Raw genomic sequence first — 18,660 nt, 5'->3', positions numbered from 1 at the left:
GAAGAGCGGCAAAGCAGCTCCTCCTCAGTCCCGGCTTCCTCCAACTTTAGGGCACCGGGAGGGCGCAGCCACCAGCAGCCGCCCCGCACACCCCACGCCCGGCCCCCCGCGGCTGTTTGCGCCCGCAGCCCCGCGGGGTCTCCGCCAACCGCGGAGGCGACTTCCCGGCGGCCCGACTAGAGCCCGGCCAGACACACGCCCCCGGAGCGCTCCGCTCACCTACCTGCAGTCCCGATTCTTGCTAAAAACGCCTAATGATCGGACACCTCCCGTCCGAGGGGAGCTCCAGCTTTACCGCCCGGGCATCTCCGGCACACGCCCCGCGCCCCGCCAGCGCCCGGGGGCACGGAGCGGTGCCGTGCCCGCTCCGCTCGGCTCCGTTCCCTTCGGCTCGGCCGGGCTGGGGCAGCGGCCGTCCGCGGGGCCCGAGTCTCCCCCCGCCTCTCTGGCAATACACCAGAAATCCGGTTAAGAGATGCTAGAGGAAGGGTGAAGGAACTGACAAGAGAGGGAAGACTTGAAGTGTTTCTCGTGCACGATTTCAGAGTATTAAAAAAAAAAATAAAAATTAAAAGAGGACGAAGTATGGTTGAGCTATTGAAAAAGCGGAGGATAAGGAAGTCCTGCAGCCCAGTGTGCCTCCGGCCCCTCCGCCAGCTGCGTGCGGTCCCGATTCAGCCCCGCCGACAGAGGAAGGAGGAGAAGCGCGTCCTGCAGCAGTCCCTCCGTTAGAGCATCTCTGATTGGTGTTGCGGTCCACACACAGCACGACTTCCCCCTCCTGCTGCCTCCTTCTCCCTCTTGGGAAAAGTAATTGGAGAGCGAGAGATTCACCTTCAGCAGCAGCCTCCCGCGCCCAGTCTGCGCTCACCGCACCACACCGCACTAGGGCGCGGAGCCGCTCCGGGCGCCCGGACAAGCAGAAGGAGCTCCAAGCGCGCCGTGCGCGGCGGGGGAGATGGAAGGGGTGGGGAGCGAGGGAGACGCCCCTCTCCTCCCCCGTATTTATCCGGCCACTCGGTGCTTTCCTCCCTAGCCCTTTACGAGGCACCAGGTCCCCGTGGCCACCGCTCTGCGTGACCGAGGAGCGGAGCTCCGTCGGCAGCGACCGCCCCCGCGGCCCGCGCACACCGGAGCTGGGCCGCCTCCCCCATTCGCCCCCAGGCGCCGCTCTCCCGTCCCTCCTGTCCCCTCCAAGCGGCGGGCTGGGGGTGCGGAGTTTCCGCACAGGCGCACGTGGCCGTGGAGGGGGAGATGCCCGAGCCCCCCCGGAGGCCCCACCACCTCCCTCCGAGTCCCTTGTGTCACTGCGGCGGAAGGCGGGGCGCCGGGCGGGGAGGGGGCGCCGGGCCGGGCCGGGCCGGGCAGCTGTGCCGGGGGAGGGGGGCAGCGGCCGCGGCGGCTGGAGCAGGGGCAGAGGCAGGAGGAACGCTGTGGCGCCGGCGGCAGCCAAAAGCTGGACTGTGTCTCCCTCCAGAGGGAGAGGGGAGTCACGCACGGCAGCTCCGGCGGCGGGAGAGCTGGGGACTCGGCCGAGCCCCTCTTCCCGGAGCGGTGGGGGAGCGGGCTTGGTCTGTGCACCTGCACTCGGGAGGTAGAGAGGGAAGACAGTACGAGTCTCTTAAGAAGACGGATTTAAAGACCGGCTTAAAGACGGGTGGCAGTTCGCAGTCGTCTGCCACGACTACTGATTAACAGAGGGAAATATTCCTGGGTAAGGATAAATAAAAGCACAGTTTCCTAATTCATCTTGGTGTGTTTTGTGCCAGTCAAAAGGATGTGCAGAGAAGTGGAGGGGAGAGAGCCAAAGAAGGTGAGAAAGAGCCCTAGTTCGTTAAAGTTATATAAAACAGAGTCAAATTCTCAGTTTTCTCCTATAATTCTGGTTCACTACTAAGTTAAATGGGGATGGATGCATGCAGCATTGAGAAGTACTGATATACCTGATCATCTGTTGTGTATTTTTAATTCTACCAGCTAGTATAATAGCCAGTTTTAAGAAAAGACCTTTTGGTGAGTCCTTAACTGTTACCACATCTTACGTAACGTTCATAGTCAACTTTGTGAAAAACAGAAGAGGGAAGTGAAACAGTTCTCCTCTTGTTGTTGTTCATGCTACAGTTTTTCTATGTAAGTACGCATCTGTAGAATGTTTGATTTTTATTTTTTTTTCCAAAGCAGATACAGACCTTGAGGGCTTAATGTTGACTACCCTACACACAGTGATGCAGCTGCAGGATGAAATACAAAGTGTCTGGTATGGAAAAGGAAAGTTAAAAGTAGTCTGGTATGCGGCTGTCACAATCACTGTTGCAGAAAGCACTGCAGTACACATACATGCCTGGATGCTGACTGCAGCCAAATTAAAAAGCTGCTGGTCATAAAGACAAATGTGGTCCTATCTCATTCATTGGAAGCTGATACAATAACATCACAATTTCCCGAGTTGGTAACTGTGTTTCTAGATTTGCAGGCAGCTAAAAATGATGTAGAGGGAACTGAAACAACCAAGATTGTGCTGCTATTAACAGTGTAATTTCAGGACATGAGGCAGACCCAAACTAATGTGGATTCACAGGGGTTAGATGCTCCTGTCCCCCCAGTGTAAAATGACCAGGGATCCAGAATACATAATAGCATGGGTAGTCTTTCCTTTTTCTTGTGTCAGTGTAGGACCACAAGTATTGTTACTGGATTAAAAGCAGTGAAAGCACACTGAAAATGCAACTACAGCAAGTAAAATGCAACTACAGCAGCTGTTGCACCTTGGACATAGCAAACACCTTGTCGTTATAGGAGCACTATTCTACCTGCACGTATCATTACACTCAAGCTGACTGCATAAGACCAGAGGATACTTGCTAGTTTCATGTTGGTGTCCTGCTGTTACAGAAATTTGGCAAACACATCTGAAAACACAGAACTATCATCACCCAATTAAAACAAACAAGCCCCATGCAAACAACAGAAGAAAAAGCAGCAGACAAAGCAAGAGGTACACTGTTCTGGTTTGAAACTCAGGAATTTTGTCTGTGCAAATCTTGAAAAATGTGGTCATTATTTATGACGTGATGCTACTGCACAGGAGCAGTTGTTCCAGATGTCTTTGCACAACATCTGAAAATCTGAACAAATCTGCAGTACTCACATTCTCACACACAGGTTGTGTGACACTATGCGCATGAAACCATGTCCTGAAAGACACTCTTGGGAAGAACTGAAATGATTCGTTGCACCTATACAGTGCAGATGGTGTTACAGATGCTTACTTGGTAAGTTTGACTCATCTCCAAAAGTGCATTTTTACATGCTTCACATGCACAATATGATAAATTTACCATTTTCTGGAAACACCACATTGGTAGACTTTGCCCTTCACAACCTGTATTTATGTCTTTCTGACTAGAAAATACCCAGCTGAATGCTGTGGCCTTAAAACACAATACAGTCACAAAACACAATTATTACATGAATGTTCTGTCTTTATTCCTTCAGCTTGTTTTGGTTTTGAGTTAGTGTCACTATTTCTTACTTTTCATCAATTTGTAGGGCTCTTCCACATGTTAAAAGACAAGCATAAAACATGAAAATGGGCACTGGCACTTGCAGTAGGTGTAGTGTTTGGAGTAACTTTAGCATTGTCATTTTAAGGTATACAGCACAGAATAAAAACAGCACAGGAAAATAAAAACTTGTTTCTGACTAGTTGCATATATGTGGATCTGATATGCAAATTTTTAAACACCAATTTTACTCAGAGGCATGCAGGTTCCAAGTAGCTGAATAAAGGAAAATTTATATTTGGTAGCCACATACAGATTTTGTCTCTAAGAACTGATGAATTTATCAATGTCTAACAACAATTTTACTCCTTTATCTTTCCCAAGAGACTCCTCCCCTCCCATCATTCACCATGCTACTAATTTAAACTAACTAAAAATGCCAGTTGTGGCACTGTTTTTCAGTTTAACAGTTAGGTTCTTGGTTTCTCATTTTGTTCCTAAAGATTAGATTTTGACTGGGTCTTTCAACTCTCTTAATATTAAACTTCAGGTACTAAAATAATCACAGGCCCAGATCACAGCTCTCACGAGCAGTACCTCAATGTAAGGAGACATAGTGACCTAGAGCCTGATGTGCAGCAGCATCCTACAGCTTTCCTTTATTGCCATCCCCTAAAGCTGGGGAAGAGGAAGAAAGGATCTCAAAAACCAGCTAATATAAATTATTATGGTTATCATCCTGACACTGTGAGCTGAGACAATCCAACAGTGTCCAAAAGTTCCCTTTACAATGTGTGTACAGATACACAGTCACACAATTATGTTTTTATCCCCGACGAGAATCTGGTCCACTGAATTTAAGTTCTTTAAAAGTTCAAGTACATTCCAGATATTCACATACAAAAATAATTGACTCCTGGAAAGTGGATGAAAATGAAGAGGCAATGGAGCAAATTTATTGTGGGGTTCTTTAATAAAGTCTCCCATAGGTACTTACTAAAATCATGCTGGTTGCTGGATTTTGAAGGAAAAGGGGATTTTAACTAGCATACTGGAATCATCATTATCTTTCAAAGCTTCCACACAAAATGGAAAAACTGACTGCAAAAAAACCAACAGAAATAACCACACTTTCTTTTCTACAACACATAAGTGATGCAGATAATATGGGAGGGGGTTACCATTTGAAACCATTCTCCTAAGATATAAATGACATGGATTGCTTATGCATGCTAATATAAATGCTGGTTACAGGGTAATGATGTCTTACAGAATAAAAAGAAAACAAAACAACAACAACAAAACAAACCTCAGATACCTGTATAGTCAATATAATTTTGGAAGCAAGACTTTGTTGCTTTCATTGAAGAGGAGAGAAAGCTGGGAATCAGAGAAAAATAATGGGTTGAAGGTATCTCTGGAGGTCTGGTTGGACTGATCCAAATCCCAGTCGTAGGTGGCCCGACTTCAAAGTTAGAACAGGTTGCCCAGGGCTATGTCTTGTGGTTTCAGAAACCTCCAAGAACAAAGATTCTACCTATCACCCTCTCTGCCCCTTTTCCAGCATTTGACTACCCTCATTGGAAAGGATTTTCTTCCTTACATTCAAACAAATTTCTCTGAATTTGTCCTCCTGCCTTTTGTGCCCATTGCCTCTCAACCCTTTGCTGTGCACTTCCAAGAAGTGTCTGGCTCCATTTTTCCTGTAACCATCCATATGTAGTTGAATACAGCAATTTCTCCTCTTTCTCTTCTTTAAAGGGGCTGAACAAACACAGTTTTCAGTTTTCTCATATGTCATGCCTTCACCACTGCTAGGACACACAGCTGATTCATGTTCAAATTTTTCACCATATCTACAGATGCAACAACAGCATCAACATCTGCAAAGATGTTCTCTAGATAGTGCCAACCTTGTACTGTTGCATGGAATTATTCTGTCCCAGGTGCTGGACTTGCATTTGTCTTTGTTGAACTTCATGAGACTTCTGTGAGCTCAGTTCTCCAGGCTGTTTTGATCCTTGTGAGAAGCAGCCTTGCCCACCAGTGTGTTGATTGCTCCCCACATTTTGGTGTCAACTGCTGGGAGGGTTTGCCACCATCATCCAGGTTGTAGGCAAGGACTGTAAGCAGTATCAGCTCCAGTACTGAACATGGGGAAATGCCACTGGTGATCAGCCACTGCTGTTTAACCATTGTAGTGCCACAAATTTGTACTCATTTTTTAAACTACCCAGCCAGCCCATATCTGCCTAGTTTGGCTATAAGGATTTTGTGGTAGACCATGTTGAAAGCCTAACTAGAGACAAGACCCACTGCTCTCCCCTTCCGCACACAGCCAGTCATTTCACTGTAGAAGGCAATTATGTTGGTCAGGCAGAATTTGCCCTTGGTAAATCCATACTGACTATTCCACATCATTTTCTTGTCCTTCACGTGTGCAGAAATTATTTCCAGGACAATTTTCTCCATAATCTTCCTGCAGAATGGCCTGTAGTTCCCCACAGCTTCCTTCCTGACTTATTTAAATTGGAGACATTTATGATTTTTGGATTATTTGGGATCTTATTCTGTCACCATGAACATCTGAAGATGTTAGAAAGCATTCTCACAGTGATATCAGCCTGCTCCCTCAGGGTATTTAGATGCATGTGGTCTCACAGACTACTATATGTCTACTTTGCTTAGATGGTCCTTATTGATCATCCCCTATTGGAGTGATACTTTACTCCCCCAAACTCCTAAAGAAGCCCTGGGATGAATGCTGTTTGTCTGACACCCAACAGAATATCATATGATCAGATCTTATGCTGTTTCATCAAAAAGAGCAAAATCCCCCAGGCTGTGAGAACTACAGCTATTTTGAAATCTAAAGATGCTTCCTCCTAATACTTCGTAAAGCACCTAAGCTCCCTAAAGGGGAAAGATTTAAAAACCTGCTCTCCTCATTTCTCATTTGCTACCTCTTGACAAGTCACTACTGAGCTTTTTAGATCTTTTATATATCATCATAAGGCACTTTACTTCATGCGTTTGACACCCTATGGTGCCAGGCATAGCTTCTGAATCTTACTCTAGGTGAAGCACACACAAAAAATTTAGGTGTTGCAGTATTTCATGCCATGACTTCTAAATTTTTTTTTGAATCTAGGCTTTAATCCATGTGAAAAGCAGAAAGAAACAAACACCAGAAGGATTCAGATCAAAAGTAGAACAACAGTTGCTCTCCTCACCTTTTGGATATAGTCTTAAATTTTCTTTTTAACAAGTAATTTACTTGGCTAAATTACATATTTCATAAATAACAGGTCTGAGTTTTATTATACCAAAAGGAAGACTCCATGGGCCAAATATTTGGGGGTGCCTACAGGGCTTTATTGCACAATAAAGTTGTAAGTGACAAGAATATTAGTAGTGCCATTTTCTTATTGGAGATAGAATAAATATTATTCGTGTGCTTGGGAAAAGTCCCAGACTATTCCAGGATGAGATATTAGCCATTTTTCCTTCTTTTTTCTTTAAAAAGCGAACCAAGGATTCCTTCATCTGCATCTCTGGACTCAGAGCATGAAACAGAAACAATCACTAAATTGGGCATCCACAGGAAAAAAAAAAAAGAAACAAACAAAATCAGGGCAAAAATTGTTCACACACAACTGACCTAAATTTGAGTTACTATATTATAGAGGTCATTTGTGCATGCATTTTTCTTAGTTGGATACTATATTGTAGTTCCTATTTTCCTGTGTATCATACAGCATCCTCTTGCAGTCATGCTACAAAGAACTCCAAATAAATGAATAAATGTTTTATCCTTGGTTATAAGTAGGTTAATTTTATTTCAGTTTTACATTAAAGGTTGCATTATAGACAAAATAAGAAACAAAGTAGACCTTCTTACTTAATTTTATTTAATTTTAAAATAAACGTAATTATTTCCAAAATTATGTATTGAATTATTTTTATGAATAAATGATGTTGACATAATTAAATTATATTAAAGGAGACCTTGTGAAAACAGGAGGTTGGGCAGACCCATAGTAGTAAGTAGGTAAGTAAGATCAAGCTGATTTCACAAAACAAATCATGCATATTTTTGTCTGAAACCTCTTTACTGAGCATAACGTGTTGGCAAACTTGAGAACCCCTCTACAGGAAAGATTAGACTTCACTGTAGAGATTCATGGTTCCATTTATTATCTCATTATATACATTTTGTAATCTGTGTAGTGTCATTTTAAAAACAGGCATCACAAATTCTGTTAAAAAAGGTGTCAAAGCTTATTAGCCCAGTAACTCAGTTCCCTCCCAGTCAGAGATAAATTAGGGGGTTGTCAGATGTGTTGTTTGCTGAAAAAAAAAAGGTCATTGTGAATTTACCTGGGTTATTTTTTCTAGAGAAATAATACTACAACTGTTTAATAGTTACAAAATGTTTAATAGTGTGGCAGGAGGGCCTACCCCAATAAGGCCTAGGATTTGGTCAGAGAATGCAAACAATGCAAGCTATCATGCAAGCTATCTGTGGTGAGTTACTGGGGGTGCCAGGGTGCTGCTTTGGTGTTGAATTATGCTAAAACCAGCCTGGTTCACCAAACTTCAAACACACATCCTGCTTTTTGAAGCAGAGTTTGACAGATAAGCTAGTCGCTGGCCTGTAAATCTATGACTATCAGTCCATCACTTTAAAACTATAAAGCCTAGTCCAACTTTCATATGGCAGATTCTTCTACATACTTTCGTGAATTGTGTGGAACTTCTCCCATGAAGCAGGAACGTCTGGCTCTTGGTTACTCCGCAGTGGTTAAGAAAAGAGAGAGATCTGCCTGCTATATCATATGGGGAGTTATATACATCTCCACTTAATGGTTGTTTCTTTTGCTAGCTTTGATACAATTGGTTTACTACAATTGCTTTGATACAGTGCACTATGCTGTTTTATGCTATATTATAATCTTGTAGTAGGTTTTTAGCTTTTACACTGCGTAGTAAGTAATTCTGATTGAGGTCTTTCATCTGCTCATTTGGCACACTAAATAATTAATTTTATATATGTGTATCTTATTGGCCATCCTTAACACCTGCTGGACAAAGTGATTTAATCACACCTCTATAATTCTTTAAATTTAAACCATTGACATAATCTGAGGCTAAATTGGGATTCAGCCCCACCTGGGCTCATCTCTGAGAAGGAGTTTAGAAAGCAAAGGAGTCCTTTCTGCACCTCGTGACTCAGCAGCAGGGCTTTTTTAATAACTTTTGTCTAAGCCTTCCTCTCCACCCGAGATAAATAATTACAAAACACTCTTCCAAACAGTATCATCCAAATTTCTGAAAGTACACTTAGTGAAAGTACAGTGCATTAAATAATTAAATAGGAATAAGTTGTTCTGTTCCTCAGTATTTCTTTGTGATTTTAAGTCTTTCTTCATCTGAATTTTAACCACCAATATTTTAATAAATAAAGGAAGAATAAAATTGCACTCAGTAATGTGCTAAGCTTATGTATGTGCATTAAAAAACATTAAAAATGGCCTAAAGGTTGTCGCAGATTTTGCATTTTATGATGTTTTAATAGTAAGACAAAAAGATGCATTTTGATATCATGTTTCTGCATACTGAGTAAAGGCAAAAGTAGAGCTTTTCAAGAGTAAAGAGCAGAAGAAGTAGTATTATTTAGAATATTACCATATTTGTTCCAAAATAGCCTGAACCTGAAGAGGAAGGGGGGAGTTGGGAGTGGGGAACAGGATGGGATCAAAACATGAATAGAACACGATAATTTTTAAATGTTCTCAATTGCAGATTTCAAGACATTTTCAAACGCATGACCAAAAGGAAACAATTTTTCTTTTGAGAAAAGAGAACCAAAGAGCATTTCATCTTGGTTGAGGACAATCAGCTATTAATTCCGCATGAGAAAATGCCTCTGATTAATACAGAATCAAAAAATCAAGTCTGTATATATAAAAAGTTACATTATCTACTTAGATTTGCTATATCTTTCAGTGGGATTACAAGTGTGGAGCTAATGGACTACATAGTTAGTAGTCTGAATATAAGCAATTTCTCCTGTGTAAATATGGCTGAAAATTCTATGTACCTAGAGACAATTACTATCACCTAGATCTCAGGATCTGCAAGGCTAGGAAGTCTGATTTAGCTCTGCCTTCCATCTCAAGGCTTTCCTCCTTCATCAAACACATGGTAGGAAAGCTAAAGGATGTGTGCCTTTGAATTTTTCTGCCTTTGTGGCTCTCATTGACTGATTCCTTTGAAGGGAGTAGTAGACAGTCCTTTCAGAGCTTGGACTGCATGATGGCAAAGCACTCTAATGCTGTGGTCCTGCTCAGAAGACTTCATGGTGCCTCTCTCTGGTGTTACAAATAAGTCCACTCTCACTGACCGAGGTGAAATTAGTTTCTGGTACCACTCGTAGGTGAACATAAATGACACCACCTGACTCTCTGCACATGCATGGGCTGCCTGGCATTCATCATCTTGCTGAAACATTTGCCCTGAGGGACTGAGTGCCTCACTTCTGGCCAAGCTGCAAAACTTCACCACCTGCCAGATTGCCTCACATAGCAAGTCAGTTCAAATTTCCATTTCTTTCTTTGCCACAAGACATGGTAAATGTAACATAAGCACCTTGTCTTGATCTTGGATGTGGGTAGGTCTTATATTCTGACATCCAGATCAAATATAATGTAATTACAATAAACAACAAGTGAGGGAGCCCTAGATCCTTGGGGATATATCTTGTATGATCATAAGAATAATTTTGACACTTTCATTCTGACTGATGCTTAATCATGTATAATTTTCTTCTAAGAATGTATTTTTGAACAAGTTGTTTCTGTATGCACTTTTGGCCCTGAAATTCAGTATTCACAATGAGCAAAATCAGCATTTTTACTTGTGGTTGGGGGACACACTTCCATAGTAGCTGCAGTGTCAGGAAGATGTGGCAGGATTTGGAAACTGAAAGCAGGTTCAGTTCTTAGAGCTTGGTGTGGAAAAATTTGCTTTTCTAAGCAGTTCAGAGGTATCTCAGATTTCTCTGCTCTGCACAGAAGGCATAGCATGGGAATGCAAAGAAATGCTGCTGCTAGAGAGATAAATCCACTACATAAATCTTCTTTGTTTTCTTCCCACTTTAAGCTTCATGGCGTATCTGTTGCTCCCTGCCAGACATCAGTTACGTCCTTATTCACAAGTGCCCTGGTTTTCACTGCCATTAAGTACCCATAAACGTCAGAGAAGCTCGTAGAGTCTTGGGGAGGGATTTCTGAAAAATTCAGAGCAAGCAGTGTAATGGAGAGGTTTTGCCAGCAGATGTCAGAAGGCAGAACGGAGACAACGCAATGCCTTACCAAACTCTGGAAAAGGACATTTCAGTCCTTTTATACTTCCCCTTGCTTCTCCCCTCCTTCTCTCCTGGCATATGTATGCATAAGCACGCAGAAAGAAAATCACTAAGGGAACACTAGATTGGGATTTTTGTTTTCATTATAGTCTAATACAGATAAAAAGCTGAAGATTCAATATGTTGTTAAGCATCAGGTGACTTATGCAAGAAAAAGAGTTGTCTAAAATTTGAAGTTGCTAAACAAGCTGAATAATAACAAGTTCTTTAAGCTCTGGAACTAATGCAGTCTCGATTTTTATGGATTTTAACTCATGGTTGATTGAAGCTTTTCCTATGGTGGGGAACTCCGAATCTTCGCTTTTTTGGTGTAACGGTGATCCCAAGGGACAGGTTTTCAGAGAGATGTTAAAAACATCTCTCTGTGGTTTTTCTCCTTTCTTCCCAGGCATCTTTTCTTATTGAAATAGAATAGATTTAAGACTACTACCTGTCTCTCAAATTTTGTTGAAATCAGATGAGGCTCCAAAATGCACAAGGCTTTCTTCTGTAGGAAATCTAGCAAAAGAAAATGCAAGGAGAGCTTAATCTATTACAGACTGAGATTAATGAGGCCATTTATTTCACAGTATAACTCTGCTAGAATTACTTAAACACCTGAAATTTCACTGGCAATTTAAACGTTCCCTTAAGTATTCTGATGATTCCTCATTTTTCTACCAGATTATGAATTTATGAATATACAGAAATGTGTCTGATTGACCATCAATCTTTCCTGATGAAACCCTGTTCCTATGACTGCATGTTAGCAGACTACTTTTTCTCCCTTTTTTCTCCCTTCTTTCCAGAACAGAGAGTAGGTAGCACGAAACACCATCTTTTCCATCATTTCAACATCCCTCCAGCATAGCCAAATAAGTATCGATAAGAGTGAGAAGAGCAGATTTGCCTTCTACCAGTGTCCTGTGACTTCCAGCTGAAGTCGCTCTGAATTTCTACAATGATCTCAGCAAGAATAATATTAAATGCTCAGTACTTTTCTCTTAATGTGCTTCTTCCAGCTCTTTTTGATTGTATGTACTTTTACTGTGTCAAACTAATGAGCTTTGCTTTATTATTCTATCACATTTTAAGCTTTGATTAGTCTAGCTTTTAAAATGTACATAAAATTAGTTTGATTTTACTAGCTTTTTTTTAAATTATCACCCCTAAATTAATCCCTTTGTATTGTGGAGCTGTTTTTATTGCATTACAATGGTTACTTATCCTTCCTGACCTGAGATTATATTGCATCATAAAAATATAGCAACAGATTTTAAAAATTAAATAGAATTTTTATGAAGCATGAATTATAGTCGTATGGACTCATCTATGTTAATCTATAATAATGATCCCTTTTGAGCTATTTTTACAGAAGTGGTACAATTCTATGAAAACTTAGAATGTACCTAAACAGACTTTGACCTTACTGAACTATTAAATTTTATCACCTTCACATTTTAAATGTCCTCAACAGATAAATTCAGAGCCATTTCAGAGTCTGGTAACACAACTGTACGATTACTAATACAGTTCTGAGAATCACAGCCAGCAAAACTTCTAAATGATGCACCTAGAAATTGCACATATAGATAAGCATAAGCCAATTTACTCCACATGTAAACAAGTTTGAGAATGATGATGCAAATTGTTCAAAACCAAAGTTCATACACATTATTAATTTTCTGGAGTTCAATTTAGGTATGTTGGTGGTGGGTTTTGTTGTGAGGTTTTTTTAAATAATGTAATATAAATATAATACATCCCAAATACAAGCCTTCATGTCACCCCCCTCCACACTGGCACAGCATATGCTTACTCAGCTCACCCCCACTCTGACATCCCTGTTCCAGTGCAAGTTCTCTGTATAATGGTAAGCTTGTTCTTCATTTTTACTCTTCTCCTGTACTGCCAAAGGCAACCCAGACTTAACACTAACTGGTATTTTCCAAGAATATGAGCTAAGCTTAGGAAGCCATTCTATTATGAAAGACACAGTTGTTTCATGCGAAGCACTTGCTCTTGTCTCTCCCTAGCAATTCTTAAAGCTCTGCTTCAGATGGCACATTGTACGTTTTTCTGTCTCTGTAGCACCTAATATCACAAGGCACCACAAGGTGCCTCAGATAGACTGAACTCAGGAATAAGAGATTTTGGTAATAACTGCAGATACGCAACACAAAATGCAGCAGCATGGGTGACTCCAGGTGAACCTTTTGGTAAAGTAAGCTGTTGATGGTCAGGCTACAGACTGATGAACAATGAAGCTGTTTTCCATCACGGTGGATACAGAAGTATTGCCGCCTCAAATTTCCCACCCCAATATTCCCGCCCCAATATAAAAATGTGATTTTTATAAAAATTCAAGTTTGTCACAGCAATAACTTTCAGAGTGTAAAACACTGTCCTTATTTGTCAAGCCCTGGTGTGTGTGGGGTGTGAACTTGTCACAGTTCTTCTTTCCAAACTCTGAAATTCTAATCCAGAAATCTGTTCGTCAAGTGGCTGGAAATCTTCTTCTTGTTGTCCAGCTCAGTTTTCTCTCATTAAACGTAGCCATTACATTCACAGCTCTCCATAACATTTATCTTTAACTTGCTTGCCCCTCCTCCTGGAATTTCATATTCCAGCTCTTAGAGAAGCCCTGAGCCTTTGGGAGTTCTGCTTACACATTCGGTATGATTTTCGTATTCCCTTTCCAGTCACAAAGGATTTTGCCTTTATTTCAGCATCATCATCTTTACTGATAATCCTGATAATTTTACTTAGCTTTGGCTACCATGGCTGCATAACAACCTTACTTCCATTCTTTTTTGCTGTGTATGTATCCAAATAAAACTTCTTAGTGCTGTTCATACCAGATACATGTTACTAGAGTCTATGTGCTGATTAGCTAATAATGCCTGATAGCTTATAAAACCTGACTGGTAGCCTAAGATACATTTCTAGCGTTAGTCACACTTGGGTGGAAGAAGGGGGCAAGGTATACAATTGCAGGCATACACATAGACCAGCAAGATCTACAAGAATAAACAGTGGTAACCAGCACCTCAACCCACAATTTCTACACCATTCTGTTTTTTTGAAATATATATACAAATAGAAAGACAGAGAGAACCCTGTTATGCAATGTAGCAAATGGCCTTGTTTTAAATTTTTGTTTTTGTGAAATGCCAAACAACAGGTTGCACTGTCGGTACACGGTAAGAGCAGCTGAAACAAACACAACAAATTATCCGCTGTTTTCTGCGAAGGTCTGGAAAAGCTAATGTGAGTCACTCAGTGTACTTGAACGCCCAACAATTATTATTATTTGCACAATAGCAGAGACTGAATCTCCGCGTAGGAACCCCAGACGCTGACTTGTGGCACCTCACTGCGCACGCGCTGCAATTGGAACAGGGCGGGCAATTTGGCGCGCGCGTCCCTTCCGGCGGCGGGCATGGGGGGGAGTCACGCGAAAGACCTCCCAGCCGCCAGGGGGCGCTGCTGCTCCCTGGGCGCAGCCGGGCCCCGCCCCGCGGGCTGTGGGCAGGGCGGGGCCGAGGGCGCCTCCCGGCGGCGTCACTCCCAGCATGCAGCGCGGCGCGCTTCTGCCCCTGCCTCCGCCGCTGCCGTTGCCCGGGGGAGAAGATGGCGGAGGGAGGCGCGGCGGATCTGGAGACACAGCGCACGGACGTCGCGGCGCTGCTCAAAACCGCCCTCCGCAAGGGCGACACCTGGTGAGGGAGGGGCGGGGGGGCTCTGACTGACCGGCGCGGGCGGCGCCCCCCACCCCCGGGGCGCTTGGCCGGCGGAGGGACCGACCTCCTTACCCTCGGCCCGCCCTCCTCCCGGGGGCGGCTCTGCCGCTGTCGGGAGAGGGGAGGCAGAAGGCAGGGGGGCAGTGCTGTCCTCCCGCTTCCCGCCGCTCGGCCCCTGCAGCCCCTGTTGGGCGGGGAGCGGCCGCCTGGGCGCGGCGGGGCCTCGGCCCGGGCCGGGCTGCGGCGGCCGCGGGGAAGGCATCGAGGTCAGCGCCCGGTGGGGGAGGGGAGGCAGCGGGGCCGGAGCCCGCGGGGGCTTGTTTGGGTTGTGCGGAGAGGAGCTCCGCTGGCAGGCGTCTCTTCCCTTATCCATGCCGAAATGGCCCCGGCGTCACCTTCAAGTTGTCAGAAATCGTATTTGTACTCTGTCTGGGGTGCCCTGATGCTTGTCCATGGCTGTGACAAGCCTTAAGTTTAAATTTTATTTTGACTGTGAACGTATTAGCTACCTAAGAAGGAGCCCCCGAAGGTGCAAACGGACCTTTCTGATATCTTTTCTACAATAAATGTTTTAAAAATATGATTTCCTGGTTAGTCATAAAATGTTTCTTAGCATACCATTTAAATTGTCACGATTGAAAAGAATTAGGTTAAATAAACATCTCTTTCTAGCAGGTATTTGGTAATTGAGCTTCTGTAGTTGTAGTTCTCTGAGGCTAGGAAACTTGTTTTTAGGAGGGGAAAAAAAAAGGAACTGATACTTTTTCCACCACTCAACCTCTTCATCTCTTCCTGTGTGAAACTGTCACCCAAAGACAAAGGCTGAAGCATTAACTTACTGAAAATTAACTATGAATACACAGAAGTAGAACTTGCCCACCTCATTTCAGCTGTCATCACTCACTGTTCCAGTTCTATAAAAGACTATATTTAACAGTGTTGATACTGCAGCATGTGTCAGAAGCATATATTCTGATGCATTATTCAAATACTGCTGAGTATATGTTCAGTTTTGGCATTCAAACAGACTGCTCTTTAAACTGGAAAAGTATAAGCAAGTAGAAAAAGGAAATCAATTCACATGATAGTGTTGAAAATGACCAGTGGTAGTAAAAGTGTGCTTAGGCTTGTAATCTTTCAAGAATATTTTTTGTTATGGTTCTGTTGCATGTTTTGTTGTGGTTCTGTTTTATGTTCTGTTCTATGGCTCCCACTACTAGAAAAATGTCTCAAGCAGTTAATATTATTCAAAGTGATAGTACCTGTATGACAAGTTTACAGCATGACCGAAACAGTAAGTTTACTGTGCTGTTACTTTTTTTAGTACATTAGATATTTTACCACAAAAGGAACAGTTACAGGGAAAAAGCTTCTAAATGTTCTGTGAAAATATATCCAGCTGTGACTGACACTGGTAGTAATCAAATGTTTTAAGAATGAATCAGCTACAGCAAAGTCCTGTGAAGTTTGATTCAAAAATTGTTAAATCTTGCTACATAAATGTGTATACCTGTGCATTTGTAGGATTTATACTTAGACCTATATATCTACACAAAGTAAAGAGTGTGTTTAGTCCAAATGCTTTTTTTCAGACGTATTTTGTCAATAGCTTTTTGATCTTTTGGCATATCAGTAAGGAAAGAAACAGTTAAAGTGCTGTAAGCCATGATTCAGAATTCCGTTAATTCAGTAGTAAATATTGCTTAAAAAAAATCAGCAGTGCCATATCAGCTTGTTCTGTTTGAGCTTTAAAGCACTAAAATGCAGTCCTTTTAAAATTACTGGCTTATACTGAATGTCTTGTCCATGCTTTTCAGAATTCAGAGTGTAGAGAACAATAAGCTATATATGGAAAGTATAAAGCTTTAGGGGTTTCCTGTAAGAAAAAAGGAACTAAAGAACAGGGTGAAGAGAGGCAAGTCTTACAGTATCTATGAAGAGGCCATTGAATTTCTTTGTTAGTTCTTCATGTGCAGTGCAGAGAGAAAGAAATAAAATTGACTTGAAATGCAAGGTTTTTAGAGTTAGATATTGGAAAAAGAATTGCTAGAATGTGGAAACATTTGAACAGGCAGTTTAGTAAGCTGTAGAGTTTGTTCCATTAGATGTTTTCAAGGGTAGCTTGGGAATAGTATGGGTTAAACTGTATTGCTTCAGTGGACAGAGAAGGTCAGTATCTTTTGACTGTTCTGTCTGCAGCCACAACATTTTGGGCTAGTTTGTCTCAGTGGTCTTCTTTGCATTCTTTTATGGGCAGTTAATAAATTATTGAACTCTGAGAGATTGAGGATTCTTCTTTCTCTCTATTTATCTTGTTTTTTAAACATACATTAAATAAACATCAAATGTAAGCTTTTCCAAGCAAGAACTTCCTTTGTTTATCAGTTCTTTTAAATAATGTTGACTCCTTTTAGTAAATTCAGTATAAAACGCACACTTGTATTCCACGGAACTTGAATTAATGTAAGTTTTTCTTCTTGCATTATTGTCCAAAGAATCTTCAGGTTCTGTGGTTGAAAAACCTAGATTTCTGTGTAAGAAGAGAATAAATGCTGTATCTCATTGTATATATCCCAGTTTTAGCATCTGATATGATTATTTCTCAGTGTTTTGAAATTCTACTGATGCTTGACAAGTAAGGAGAATTTATTGTTTGAGGGGGTTTTAACCTCTCATTTAGAATGACAAAAAAAATGTTGGTTGTTAGAGCTGCAGGCAAATTTGAACTCAATCAGTGTCTTTCACTCTCAGAAATTGAAGAGCTGTTGATTTTCATCAATTTTTTTAGCCACAGTATAATTTGCATGACTAACTGCTCTTGATGATGTCATTTAATGCCTTTGTAGCTACAGTGATATTCTTGAGAGCCTTGCCAAGTTTTTCTGGTTTTACAGTGTCATAGAAGTAAAGTTTTCAGTACTGAAAGTTATTGATCTTGGCACAGTTTTCTTATAGAGGTGAAGACTCTGTCAGTTCCTATGTGTCGCTTCTTGTGTGAATTTCTCAGTCATTTCTTTCCCCTATTGAGGTGTTTTCTTGATTTTACCTTTAAGACCACCTTCTGTTCTGATATCCCTGTAGTTACTGTTCTTCTGTGGCTCTCTTAGTCAGAGATGTTGTCTCAGTTACTTAAATGTGACATTACAAATGCTTTCATACTCTTGGCTACCTCTTACGCACTTTGTCCCTCAGTGGTCTAGGGTATGAAACCACATTTCTCACCTTTAAGTATCCCTGCCAACAAATGGTTTACTTTGAGTGGGTGACAATGACTTAAAAATGGCGAACAGCCGGCAGGCAATTTCACCACTTTGTCCCTCTCTTTCTCCCAGAGTTTCCCCACTGCGCTTCTTTCATCTATTGCTTGCTGTAACAAGTTGTGAGCAGATGAGAATATAGAAGCTATTTGCAATTTTAAAAGTAGTAAAGTGGATAAGAATTAGGCTGTTACAGTGAACAAAAAGTATCACAAGGAGTTTATTTAGTGGCTAAGGGAACAAATGCAGTCCTTAGGTGTTTGAGTAGACAATACAGAGTAGCAATACAAATATGTACTGTATTCAGCAATATATTAGTGAAACCATACTGTCCAGTTCTAGTGCCCACATGTCATGGAAGGTGTTTATTTGGAATGAGTTCATAATTCTCAAAATGTACTAGGGAAAGCGGAAGCCTTGTCTTTCAGAGATGAGCTTTGAGAGCCCTTATCTGTTTGTATAGAATTCTGAGTCCTGCGCTGAAATACTCAGTGCTGAAATACTCTTTTAGGATAAGGAGTTTTAGGCAAGCAGATAAAGATTTAAGACAGTATCTGTAAACTGAAGCTAGTCAGGTTTAGACCAGAAGGAAGATGTTGATTTTTAGCCCTATTAGCCACTGAATTTCGGTGCCAGTCATCACTTCAAAGAGTGGTAAGATAGATTCTTAATGTGTTCTTGGTTTTTAAGACTTGCAAATTAGTAAAACTACGGAAGTATAGTACTTCAAGTTTTCAGATGTTTCTCTG

The 18,660-nt window shown here is 41.8% G+C and overlaps 2 protein-coding genes across 13 annotated transcripts in view; one reads left to right on the top strand and one right to left on the bottom strand.

Annotated features, from left to right (window-relative positions):
- The window catches only part of FAM19A2 (family with sequence similarity 19 member A2, C-C motif chemokine like), a 181,064-nt gene extending 179,910 nt beyond the window's left edge, over window positions 1-1,154 (bottom strand). For 6 of the 10 annotated variants that reach the window (XR_001876027.1, XR_001876023.1, XR_001876024.1 and 3 more), the window contains exon 1: window positions 224-1,154. The gene's annotated coding sequence lies outside the window, so the exon portion shown is untranslated. The remainder of the gene's footprint in view (window positions 1-223) is intronic. The other 4 variants (XR_001876031.1, XM_017822192.1, XR_001876032.1 and 1 more) reach the window with 3 other exon arrangements.
- A 13,324-nt stretch (window positions 1,155-14,478) lies between these two features.
- USP15 (ubiquitin specific peptidase 15) overlaps window positions 14,479-18,660 on the top strand; it is a 61,418-nt gene continuing 57,236 nt past the window's right edge. For 2 of the 3 annotated variants that reach the window (XM_017822119.1, XM_017822118.1), the window contains exon 1: window positions 14,479-14,633. In XM_017822119.1, coding sequence (XP_017677608.1) covers window positions 14,545-14,633 — 89 coding nt within the window. In that variant the 5' untranslated portion in view covers window positions 14,479-14,544. The remainder of the gene's footprint in view (window positions 14,634-18,660) is intronic. The other variant, XM_017822120.1, reaches the window with a different exon arrangement.

The sequence above is a fragment of the Lepidothrix coronata genome, unplaced genomic scaffold (genome assembly GCF_001604755.1).
Source record: "Lepidothrix coronata isolate B3197 unplaced genomic scaffold, Lepidothrix_coronata-1.0 Scaffold95, whole genome shotgun sequence".
Taxonomy (NCBI): Eukaryota; Metazoa; Chordata; class Aves; order Passeriformes; family Pipridae; genus Lepidothrix; species Lepidothrix coronata.
The sequence above is the reverse complement of the archived record's forward strand: the minus strand, read 5'-3'. Positions and strand labels throughout refer to the sequence as shown.